Here is a 12,843-nt window from a genome sequence, read left to right as displayed (position 1 = left end):
CGGGGGGGGCGCGGGGCGGGGGGGCGCTGGCGGGGTCCCCCCTTTTTGAGGGGGGGGTCTTTGAGGGAGGGGGGAACCCCCCGGGGGGGGCCGAAGGGGGACCCCGACTTCCCGGCACTCTGCTGGAACAGGTCCTGGGGGGGGGAGAGGGGGCGGAGGGGCTCCCAGTAACTCCCAGTAACTCCCAGTAACCCCCAGTAACCCCCAAACCTCCTCGCCACCCCCCCCGGTGACCCCCCCCAATGCTCCCAGTCCCTCCCAGTAACCCCCAAACCTCTTCAAAACCCCTCCCAGTGCCCCCCAGTCTCTCCCAGTCCCCTCCCAGTGCCTCCCAGTTCCCTCCCAGTCCCCCCCAGTTCCCCCTCATCCCCTCCCAGTGCCCCCCAGTCTCTCCCAGTCCCCTCCCAGTGCCTCCCAGTTCCCTCCCAGTCCCCCCCCCAACCTCCTCAAATCCCCCCAGTCCCTCCCAGTCCCTCCCAGTGCCCCCCCAACTCCCCCCAGTGCCCCCCCAGTCCCCTCCCAGTCCCCTCCCAGTGCCCCCAGTCCCCTCCCAGTGCCCTCCCCAGTCCCCTCCCAGTGCCCCCCCCAGTCCCCTCCCAGTCCCTCCCAGTCCCCTCCCAGTGCCCCCCCAAGTCCCTCCCAGTCCCTCCCAGTGCCCCCCCAGTCCCCTCCCAGTGCCCCCCAGTGCCCCCCCAGTCCCCTCCCAGTCCCCTCCCAGTCCCTCCCAGTGCCCCCCCAGTCCCTCCCAGTGCCTCCCAGTGCCTCCCAGTGCCCCACCTCCACCAGCCGTATCTCCTTGGCCAGTTCCCTGATGAGCTGCCCGGGCCGGACGGTGTCGGGGATCTCGTGTTCGTGTTCCCCCAAAACCTGATTTTGGGGGGGGGGGGGGGAACAGGGGGGACCCCAACTTTTACCCCCACCCCCCCCAACCCAGGGACCCCCCAAATTGGGGAGAACCCCCCCCCCAAAATATCTCCCCCCCCCAAAAAAACCTGGCTGCACCCATCCATCCCATCCCCGCCACAGCCCCCCCCCAAAACCCCCCGCAGCCCCCCCCCCATCACCCCAGAGCCCCCCAAAATCCACCCGTAGCCCCCCCAAACTCCCCCCAAAACATGGGGGCCCCCCAAAATCCTCCCCCCTCCCCAAACCCTGGTCCCAACCCAGCAATATCCCCCCCGTAACCCCCCAAAATCCCCCCATAACCCCCCTAAAACCCCCCCGTAGCCCCCTAAAAACCCCCCGTAGCCCCCCAAAAACCTTCAGGGGACCCCCCCAGCACCCCAAAACTCATCTCGTCCCCCCCCCTCGTTACCTCCTTGCGGGTCCAGGCCCGGAAAGCGGCCGTCAGCGCCTTGGCCCCGTGCACCAGGTAGGCAGCAGGATGACGCCGGTTCTCCCGGAGCCCTGGAGAAGAATTTGGGGGGGCGGTGGGGGTCAAAGAGGGGGACCCCCAAATTTTTGGGGACAACCCCCCCCCAAAAGTAGAGGAATAGGGTGAGGGTGGGACAGCTAAGAGCACCCCCAAAATGAGATGGTTCCTCCTTAAGATGGGGTGGGGTAAATAGGGGCACCCCAAAATTCAGCCGGGAGCCCCAAAATCCAATCTGGGGACCCCCAAAATTCAGCTGGGAGCCCCAAAGATTCCCCCCCCCCCCCAAGATGGGGATGAGACCCCCAAAACCCCCCAGGATGGGGTTCAGGACCCCTAAATCCCCCCCCCAGGGACACCCCAAAACCCCCCTGGGACCCCCAAGATGGGGTTCAGGACCCCCAAAAATGCCCTGGGTCCCCCCAGATGAGGGTTGAGGACCCCCAAAACCCCCTAGGACCCCCCAAAAGCCACTGAAATGATGTCAAAGACCCCCCCAGGACCCCCCAAGATGGGGTTCAGGACCCCCAAAACCCCCTGGGACCCCCCCAAAACCCCCCTGGATGGGTTCAGGACCCCCAAAACCCCCCTGGGACCCCCCAAACCCCCCCCCGCATGGGGTTCAGGACCCCCAAAACCCCCCTGGGACCCCCCAAACCCCCCCCGCATGGGTTCAGGACCCCCAAAACCCCCCAAAACCCCCCCCAGATGGGGTTCAGGACCCCCAAAACCTCCTTGGGACCCCCTAAAACCTCCCAAAATGAAGTCAAGGACCCCCAGGATGGGGTTCAGGAACCCCAAAACCCCCATGGGGACCCCCCCAGGACCCCCTAGGATGGGGTTCAGGACCCCCAAAACCCCCCTGCAACCCCCCAGGACCCCCCAGAATGGGGTTCAGGACCCCCCAAACCCCCCTGGGACCCCCAAAACCCCCCCTCAGGATGGGGTTCAGGACCCCCAAAACTCCCCTGGGACCCCCCCCAAAACCCCCCTGGCTGGAGTTCAGAACCCCCAAAACCCCCCAGGATGAGGTTCAGGACCCCCAAAACCCCCACAGGACCCCCTAAAACCTCCCAAAATGCAGTCAAGGACCCCCAGGATGGGGTTCAGGACCCCCCCAAACCCCCTCTCCCCCCCTGGGACCCCCCAAATTCGGGGCAGGACCCACCTCGGAAGGTGTCCAGGAGGTGCCGCCCCACGTACCAACAGACGGTCTCGAAATTGGGGAATTTGAAGAGGTCGGCGGTGCTGAGGCGCCTCTCGATCTCGTACGCCCTGGCATAAAAATATCGGGGGGCTCTTGGGGGGCACCCCACGGCACCCCACGGCGACCTGAAACGTCTTGCCGGATCCCCAAAATCACCCCATAGATCCACTCGCCCCCCCAACCCCAAAGCCCCCCCCCCCCCCAAAACACCTCGAAGTGCCCCCCAAAAAGCCACGCCCCCCCCCCCCCCCCCAAAAAAGCTCCCTCAAATCACCCCAAAATCACCCTGCGGCTCCCCAAATTACCCACACACCCCCAAAACCCCCCAAAGCCCCCCCCAAACCACCCTAAAGTCCCCTCCAAGCCCCCCAAACCACCTCACAGCCCCCCCAAAACATCCCAAAGCACCAAATCCCCTCAAATTACCCTAAAGCCCCCCCAAATCACCCCCACGGACACCCCAAAACCATCCCAAACCCCCCCAAATGACCCCGCAGCCCCCCCAAATCCCCCCAAACCCCCCCAAAGGACCCCAAACCCAACGAAAACCCCCCAAAAGCCCCCCCAAATCACCCAAAAGCCCCCCAAATCCCCCCAAGACGCCCTCAAACCAGCCCAAATCCCCCCAAACCACCCTAGAGCCCCCCAAATCCCCCAAATCCCCCAAAACTCACCCCAAAGCCCCCCCCAAGCCCCCCCAAACCAGCCCCAATCCCCCCAAACCACCCTAGAGCCCCCCAAACCCACCCTAAAGCCCCCCCAAACCACCTCAAAGCCCCCCCAAATCCCCCAAAACTCACCCCAAAGCCACCCCAAGCACCCCCAAACCAGCCCAAATCCCCCAAAACCACCCCAGAGCCCCCCAAAGCCCCCCCAAACCACCCTCAAACCAGCTCAAATCCCCCCAAACCACCCTAAAGCCCCCCCAAACCACCCCAAAGCCCCCCCAAACCACCCCAAATGACCCCAAAGCCCCCCCAAAATTCCCCTACTTGAGCTGCATGTCGATGTTGAGGCTGTGCAAGAAGTTCCCCCCAAAAGCCAAACAGTCGACGGGGGTCAGCACGGCGTGAATCCATCCTGGCGGGGGGGTAGAAACACAATACGTGGGGCAGGAGAGCCCGGAAAAGTTTCGGGGTCCCCTAAAACACCCACCCCCCCCCCCCCCAAAAAAAAAAAAGTTAATTACCGGTGGGGATGAAGAGGGTTTGCCCTTGACGAAGGGGACAACGATAACATCGATCGACTTGATCCCCAAAAAATAATTCGCTCTGGTTTCGAGAACTGCTCCAAGCCTCGAATAAAGCCAGGTTGGCCGCCGTGGGTCGCGCCAGGTAGAAGATTTTCTCGCCCTGCCGTGGGGCAGCCGTGGGGCAGCCGTGGGGCAGCCGTGGGGCGGGCGGTAAGCGGCACCCGAAAGTGGCGCGGGAAGGTTGGGGGGGGGATAGAGAGGGTGGGGAACGCTAAAGCCACCCTATAGCTGCCCTATGTGCCCCATAGATCCCACTTCCTGCCCTATAGATGTCCCGTCCCACCCTATAGATGCCCCAATCCCACCCTACAGCTCCCCCAAACACCCCGTAAAGCCCCAAACCCGCTCTATACCTCCCCCAAACACCCCATAGCCCCCCCAAAACCCATCCTAGAGTCCCCAGACACCCCAAATTCCCCCCTAAACCCACCCTATAGCTCCCCTAAACACCCCCTAGATCCCCAAATTCCACCCTGTAGCCCCCCTGAACACCCCAGAGCCCCCCCAAATCCCCGCTCTAACCACCCCGAATCCCCCCTAAACCCCAACCACCCCAAATCCCCGCTAAGCCCCCTTTAACCACCCCCCAGCCCCTGAAATCCCCCCTAAACCCCTTCTAACCACCCCCTAGCCCCCCCAAATCCCCCCTAAATCCCCTCCAACCACCCCCTAGTCCCCCCAAATCCCCCCAAATCCCCCCTAAACCCCCTCTAACCCCCCCAAATCCCCCCAACCACCCCCTAGCCCCCCCCAAATCCCCCCCAAATCCCCTCTAACCACCCCCTAGCCCCCCCAATCCCCCTCTAACCCCCTCTAACCACCCCCTAGCCCCCCCAAATCCCCCCCCAATCCCCCCTAAACCCCCTCTAACCACCCCCTAGCCTCCCCCAATCCCCCCTAAACCCCCTCTAACCCCCCCAAATTCCCCCCTAAATCCCCTCTAACCACCCCCTAGCCCCCCCATCCCACCCCATAGCCCCCCCAATCCCTCCAACCACCCCCTAGCCCCCCCAAATCCCCCCAAATCCCCCCTAAACCTCTTCTAACCCCTCCAAATCCCCCCTAAACCCCTTCTAACCCCCCCAAATCCCCCTAAACCCCCCTCTAATCCCCCCAAATCCCCTCTAACCACCCCAAATCCCCCCCAACCACCCCCCCCCCCAAATCCCCCGCCCCCCCGCCGTACCCTGAGGACGTGGTACCAGACGGAGGTCCCCCCGAAATCGATGTGGAAGTCGGTGTAGCTGTCGCGGGCGCCCATCAGGCAGTACTTCTGCACGCTGGGGCGCTCGCACGCCGACTCCCCCGGCCACAGATTTTCCACCCAGGAAAGTTTCCGGACGATCCGAGGGGTCTCCACCAGGTTGGAAAGGCTGGAAAATTTTGGGGGGGGGGTGTTATTTGGGGGGGGGGGTGTGTTATTTGGGGGGGACACCCCATTAGGGTTGGGGAGCCCCCCCTGTCTGGAGTTGGGGATCCCCATGCCTGGGGTTGGGGGGGAAGGGGAGGGGGGATGTTGGGGGGGGGGGAGGGACCCAGGGGTGGGGGGAGCTGGCAATGGGGGGGGGGGGTGGGGATTAAGGGGGGACCCCCAGATTTGGGGGGGTCCCTGGGGATTTGGGGGGGTCCAGAGGGGTCGCTGCCAGAATTGGGGGGGGTCAATGGGGCTGGGGGGGCTGGGAATGGGAGGGGGGGGATGGGGATTGAGGGGGGACCCCCAGATTTGGGGGGGGTCCAGAGGGGTCGCTACCAGAATTGGGGGGGTCACTGGGGGGGACCAGGGATGGGGGGGCTGGGAATGGGGGGGGTGGGGATTAAGGGGGGACCCCCAGATTTGGGGGGGTCCCTGGGGATTGGGGGGGGGCCAGAGGGGTCGCTGCCAGAATTGGGGGGGGTCAATGGGGCTGGGGGGGCTGGGAATGGGGGGGGGGGGATGGGGATTGAGGGGGGACCCCCAGATTTGGGGGGGGTCCCTGGGGATTTGGGGGGGGTCCAGAGGGGTCGCTGCCAGAATTGGGGGGGGTCAATGGGGCTGGGGGGGCTGGCAATGGGAGGGGGGGATGGGGATTGAGGGGGGACCCCCAGATTTGGGGGGGGTCCCTGAGAATGGGGGGGGTCCAGAGGGGTCACTGCCAGAATTGGGGGGGTCACTGGGGGGGACCAGGGATGGGGGGGCTGGGAATGGGGGGGGGGGATGGGGATTGAGGGGGGACCCCCAGATTTGGGGGGGGGGTCCCTGGGAATGGGGGGACCCCAGAATTGAGGGCAGGGGGGGTCCCTTTGGGGTGCCAGGGATGCTCTGGGGGGGGGGGGTGTACTGGAATATACTGGGCCATACTGGGGGACACGGGATCCCCAAGCTTTGGGGGGGGGGGGACGACACACGACCCGACACCCCACAGATGTCCCCCCAGGGCAGGGACCAGGGACGATTTGGGGGTGCGGGGGTGTCGTGTGTCCCCCCGCCCCTTTCCCCGCCGTATGACATCACGCACCGCGTATCGGAGAACTCCAGGCTGATGACGTTGAGGACGCGGTCGCGGCGGGCGCCCCCCAGGTAAGCCACGAAGTCGCCCAACCTCATCCTGCAGTCGGCTTGTCGCCCCACGTCAATGACGTCGACGATCTTCTCCCCCCCTATAGGTTCAAACCCCCCCCCCAACCAAAATCCCCTATAGAAAGGTCAAAGAGAACCCCCGCCCCCTTTGTTTTTTTCTATACCCCCCCCCCGAACCCCTAAACTCACCCACGTAATGTTCGACGTCGCGCGGGGTGAAGGTCGGCGGCGGTAAGGTCATCCCCAGACCTTCTTTACGGGCCACCAAGATGGGGACGCTGAAGGTTTTCTCCTCCAGGTATTCCACCGTCAGCTGGGCGCCGCTCGGCCTCAGCAGCACCTCGTCGGCACTACGGAACGTATAGAACCCCTATAGATAACCCGGAGCATCCGCGGCGTCTTCTCGTGGATCTCCCGTAAGTTCTGTCGTGGCTTGGAGAACCATCTGGAGATGGTCGGTGAGTTGCCCCAACTCCCCGACTCAACCGAGATGGCGGGTTGCCGAAGGATGGAGACCCTATAGATTCTATAATGGCCTACAAAAGGGTTCTATAGAGCCCTGAGAACCAACGCGGGCTCTTTAAGGTCTATACGGACCGTAAACGGTTCCTATACGTCACCGCGATGGACGATGGAGAAGTCGTTAGTCTTCAAAGAGCGTCGCGCGTTGGTTGGATGGAGGTTCTATAGGTGCCAGGACGGCCCTATAGGGTTCCTATAGCGGTCTGATGGGTGATGCACGTTCTATAGAGCTCCTATAGGGTGTCTATATGGGCGATGTAGGCCCTATAGATCCCAGAACGGCTCTATAGGGTTCTTACAGTGGTCCAATGGGTGATGTACGTTCTATAGGGTTCCTATATGGCGTCACGATGGCCAGCGTAGCCCATATAGCTCCTAGAACAGCTCTATAGGGTTCCTATAGAGGCCGACGGGTGATGCAGTTCCTATAGGCTTCCTATAGAACGTCTATACGGATGACGTAGGCTTTATAAGTTCCGGAACGGTTCTATAGGGTTCCTATACAGCGCCCCAACGAGTGATGGAGCTCCTATAGATCCTATAATGGATCCCCAGGGTCCCCATACTGCCCCAACGCACGCTGCAGATTCTATAAGCCCTACGCCGGCTCTATAGGGTTCCTACGCAGCGCTCCGCCGGGTACCGCAGCCCCTATAGCGCCTATACATCCCCTATAGGACCCTGAGAGGCCGTATGGCCCCTATAGGGCTTTACTAGGGCTGCCGCCACACCCTAACAATCAATACGGCCCCTATAGGTGCCAGAACTCGTATAGCACCATACTAAGTCTCCTATAGCACCCTAACGATCAATACGGCCCCTATAGGTGCCAGAACTCGTATAGCACCATACTAAGTCTCCTATAGCACCCCAAGAATCTATATGGATCCTATAGAGCGCCTATACGCTTCCCGGAGAGCACGCGGCCCTTATAGAGCCCGAAGAGACCGTAAAGCTTCTATACGGCACCACCAGGGCTCCTTTATCCCGCCCGGAAGCCATATAGCACCTATAGCGTCTCCACGTCCCCTATAGCACCTATAGGAAGGGACGGCACCACCCTATAGGCACTCCCCCCGCCCCTACGCCGACCAGCCCTCAGCTCACCCTCCGCCCGTAGGCGCGCGGGGATCTTATAGACCTCCCCCCCGAGGGGCTCCTATAGAATCCGGAGAGTTCTCCTATAGAATCTATAGGGTCGGTTTCTATAGGTCCCGCTCACCTGGGAAAGGTCCGGCTCCGGAGTTCCCGGATGAACTGGGCGCTGCCGGTGCGGACGGGGCGACCCGGCTCCACCTCCGGAGGCTTTGGGGGACCCCGGCGACGCTTCACTGCGGGGGACGTATAGATCTATACGGGCCCGGGGACGTATAGACCCGGTTCTATACGGCCTCGGGTACATAGAGACCCGGTTCTATACGGCCCCCGTGGATGGGAGGAACCCGGTTCTATACGGTTCAGGGTGAGGGAAGCGGTTTCAATTCTATACGTGCCTAGTTCTATACGGTTCCATATGGGCCGGGATGGGGGAACCAGGCCTAATTCCATATGGTCCTGGACCTATATGGTCCCATATGGACCGGGATGGGGGTAGCAGCCCAGCAAGACCCAACCGCAGCCCTATACATCCCCCACCCCATACGTCCCCTGCCCCATAGGGCTCTATAAGGCCCAGATCTGGTCCTATATGGCTCTATAAGACCCAGATCTGGTCCTATATGGCTCTATAAGGACCACACCCCGTCCCATATAGCCCCATAGGGGAACACCAGCCCAGCCACCCCCCCCCATACATCCCCAGCCCCATAGCGTCGTATAAGGCCCAGACCCAGTTCTATATGGCCCAGATCTGTCCTATAGGGTCCTGTAACGCCCAGACCAGGTCCCATATAGCTCAGATCTGTCCTATAGAGCCCTATAAGGCTCGAACCAGGTTCTATAGAGCCCAGATGGGGTTCTATAGTGCTCTATAGGGCCCACTCCTATATGATCATGTAAGAGTCCAGTCCTATAGGGCTCAGATGTGTTCTATAGGGCCCAGCCCAAGTCCTATAGGGCGCTATAGGACTCAGATATGGTCCCATAGGGCCCAGACTCAGTCCTATAGGATCGTATAAGGCCCACACCTGGTCCTATAGGGCCCAGCCCAGGTTCTATAGGGCTCTATATGGCCCAGCCCAGGTCCTATAGGGCCCAGACTCAACTGTATATAGCTCTATAGGGCCCAGACCCAGTCCTATAGGGCCCAGACTCAGTCCTATAGGGCCAGGCTCCAGTCGTATATAGCTCTATATGGCCCAGCCCCACTCCTATAGGGTCCAGACCCAGTTGTATATAGCTCTATAGGGCCCAGACCCAGTCCTATAGGGCCCTATAAGGCCCAACCCTGGTCCTATATGGCCCTATAAGGCCCAGCCTCATTCCTATAGAGCCCAGCCCCACTCCTATACGGCCCTATAGGGCCCAGCCCCAGTCATATATAGCCCTATACAGCCCAACCCCGGTCCTATAGCACCCTATACAGCCCAGCCTCAGCCCTATAGGGCCCAGCCCCAGTCATATATAGCTCTATACAGCCCAACCCGGGCCCTATAGCACCCTATACGGCCTAGCCTCAGCCCTATACAGCCCAGCCCCAGTCGTATATAGCCCTATACGGCCCAACCCGGCTCCTATAGCACCCTGTATGGCCCAGACAGAGCCCTATAGGGCCCAGCCCGCTCCTATACGGCCCTATAGGGCCCAGCCCCAGTCATATATAGCCCTATACAGCCCAACCCGGGCCCTATAGCACCCTATACGGCCCAGCCTCAGCCCTATAGGGCCCAGCCCCAGTCGTATATAGCCCTATACAGCCCAACCCGGGTCCTATAGCACCCTATACGGCCCAGCCTCAGCCCTATAGGGCCCAGCCCCAGTCGTATATAGCCCTATACGGCCCAACCCGGGTCCTATACACCCTATGCAGCCCAGCCTCAGCCCTATAGGGCCCAGCCCCAGTCATATATAGCCCTATACAGCCCAACCTGGGTCCTATAGCACCCTATATGGCCCAGACAGAGCCCTATAGGGCCCAGCCCGCTCCTATACGGCCCTATAGGGCCCAGCCCCAGTCATATATAGCCCTATACAGCCCAACCCGGGCCCTATAGCACCCTATACGGCCCAGCCTCAGCCCTATAGGGCCCAGCCTGTCGTATATAGCCCTATACAGCCCAACCCGGGTCCTATAGCACCCTATATGGCCCAGACAGAGCCCTATAGGGCCCAGCCCGCTCCTATACGGCCCTATAGGGCCCAGCCCCAGTCATATATAGCCCTATACAGCCCAACCCGGGCCCTATAGCACCCTATACGGCCCAGCCTCAGCCCTATAGGGCCCAGCCCCAGTCGTATATAGCCCTATACAGCCCAACCCGGGTCCTATAGCACCCTATACGGCCCAGCCTCAGCCCTATAGGGCCCAGCCCCAGTCGTATATAGCCCTATACGGCCCAACCCGGGTCCTATACACCCTATGCAGCCCAGCCTCAGCCCTATAGGGCCCAGCCCCAGTCGTATATAGCCCTATACGGCCCAACCCGGGTCCTATACACCCTATGCAGCCCAGCCTCAGCCCTATAGGGCCCAGCCCCAGTCATATATAGCCCTATACAGCCCAACCTGGGTCCTATAGCACCCTATATGGCCCAGACAGAGCCCTATAGGGCCCAGCCCGCTCCTATACGGCCCTATAGGGCCCAGCCCCAGTCATATATAGCCCTATACAGCCCAACCCGGGCCCTATAGCACCCTATATGGCCCAGCCTCAGCCCTATAGGGCCCAGCCCCAGTCGTATATAGCCCTATACAGCCCAACCCGGGTCCTATAGCACCCTATATGGCCCAGACAGAGCCCTATAGGGCCCAGCCCACTCCTATACGGCCCTATAGGGCCCAGCCCCAGTCATATATAGCCCTATACAGCCCAACCCGGGCCCTATACACCCTATACGGCCCAGCCTCAGCCCTATAGGGCCCAGCCCCGCTCCCATAGGGCCCGCCCCGCCCCGCCCCTATAGCGCTATAGGCACTCACTGACGGAGGGGCCGTGCAGCACCTCGCACTTGGGGCAGTGGTACAGGTCGATCTCGGCCGCCGCCTCCTCCTCCACCCCCACGCAGCTGCCGGGGCCTCGCTCAGACACCAGTGCTCCCAGTAACCTCCCAGTAACCTCCCAGTAACCTCCCAGTAACCCTCCCCAGTAACCCTCCCCAGTAACCCTCCCCAGTAACCCTCCCCCAGTCCCAGTTACCCCCCCAAACCCCAGGCACAGCCGTCGCTATGTGCCTCCCAGTTGCTCCCAGTTTCCCCAGTGCCCTCCCAGTAACCCCCCCAACTCCCCCCAGTCCCTCCCAGTTTCCCCAGTCCCTCCCAGTAACCCCCCCAACTCCCCCCAGTCCCTCCCAGTAACCCCCAAACTCCCCCCAGTCCCTCCCAGTGGCCCCCCAGTCCCTCCCAGTCACCCTCAAACTCCCCCCAGTCTCCCCCAGTGCCTCCCAGTCCCCCCCAATCGCCCTCAAACTCCCCCAGTCCCTCCCAGTCCCTTCCCAGTGCCCCCCCAGTCCCTCCCAGTTGCCCCCAAGCTCCCCCCAGTCCCTCCCAGTCCCCCTCAAACTCCCCCCAGTCCCTCCCAGTCCCCTCCCAGTGCCCCCCAGTCCCTCCCAGTTGCCCCCAAACTCCCTCAGTCCCTCCCAGTTGCCCCCAAACTCCCCCCAGTCCCTCCCAGTTGCCCCCAAACTCCCCCCGGTCCCTCCCAGTGCCCCCCAGTCCCTCCCAGTCACCCTCAAACTCCCCCCAGTCCCCTTCCAGTGCCCCCCAGTCCCTCCCAGTTGCCCCCAAACTCCCCCCAGTCCCTCCCAGTGGCCCCCCAGTCCCTCCCAGTCACCCTCAAACTCCCCCCAGTCTCCCCCAGTGCCTCCCAGTCCCCCCCAATCGCCCTCAAACTCCCCCCAGTCCCTCCCAGTCCCTCCCAGTGGCCCCCCAGTCCCTCCCAGTCACCCTCAAACTCCCCCCAGTCTCCCCCAGTGCCTCCCAGTCCCCCCCAATCGCCCTCAAACTCCCCCCAGTCCCTCCCCAGTGCCCCCCAGTCCCTCCCAGTTGCCCCCAAGCTCCCCCCAGTCCCTCCCAGTCACCCTCAAACTCCCCCCAGTCCCTCCCAGTCCCCTCCCAGTCCCTCCCAGTTGCCCCCAAACTCCCCCCAGTCCCTCCCAGTTGCCCCCAAACTCCCCCCAGTCCCTCCCAGTTGCCCCCCAGTCCCCCTCAGTAGCCCTCCAAACTCCCCCCGGTCCCTCCCAGTGCCCCCCAGTCCCTCCCAGTCCCCTTCCAGTGCCCCCCAGTCCCTCCCAGTTGCCCCCAAACTCCCCCCAGTCCCTCCCAGTCCCCCCCAGTCCCCCCCCAATCACCCTCAAACTCCCCCCAGTCCCTCCCAGTTCCCCCCAGTTCCCCACCTGCCGTGGAACCAGTCCTGGCAGCCGTCGCACTCGATCATGAAGCGGGTGACGTCGTAGGGCAGGCGGCACAGGCAGTATACGGGCACCGAGGCCATGGCCCCCCCCCCGCCCCTATAGGGCCCCCCCCTGCCCCTATAGATCCTCCACCTGCCCCTATAGAACCCCCCAGGCCCCTATAGACCCCCCCAGCCCCGCCCCCCAGCCCAGGACATCCGCCCCGTTACCCTATAGATCCCTATACCCCCCCCTTTCCCACCCCCCCCCCAATAAAATACCTTCTTTGGGGTTTTCTATAGGTGATCCCCTATAGGAACCCTCCCCCTATAGCTGCCCACTGCCCTTTAGTGCTTCCCTATACGTTCTCTGCCCCCGGGGGGGGGACGACAACGACAGCTGAGGCTCCCTATAGGAGCCACAACACCCAGATCTATAGGTCCCTGG

At 62.5% G+C, this 12,843-nt stretch overlaps 1 protein-coding gene across 1 annotated transcript; it reads right to left on the bottom strand.

Moving 5' to 3' along the window:
- Positions 1-8: 8 nt before the first annotated feature.
- Positions 9-12,570, bottom strand: PHF8 (PHD finger protein 8; the record flags this gene model as incomplete). The annotated part of the gene is made up of 12 exons (XM_054812291.1): positions 12,400-12,570; positions 10,988-11,073; positions 8,133-8,241; positions 6,578-6,738; positions 6,327-6,468; positions 5,018-5,204; positions 3,769-3,931; positions 3,572-3,659; positions 2,541-2,647; positions 1,316-1,407; positions 778-867; positions 9-134 (listed from the first exon to the last, which is right to left on the bottom strand). Coding segments are annotated over exons 1-12 (1,449 nt in total), but the record flags the coding sequence as incomplete, so codon positions are not given.
- Between the last annotated feature and the right edge of the window lie 273 nt (positions 12,571-12,843).

Source organism: Grus americana, unplaced genomic scaffold (assembly GCF_028858705.1).
Source record: "Grus americana isolate bGruAme1 unplaced genomic scaffold, bGruAme1.mat scaffold_801, whole genome shotgun sequence".
NCBI classification, from domain to species: Eukaryota; Metazoa; Chordata; class Aves; order Gruiformes; family Gruidae; genus Grus; species Grus americana.
This window is presented reverse-complemented; position numbering and strand designations above follow the sequence as displayed.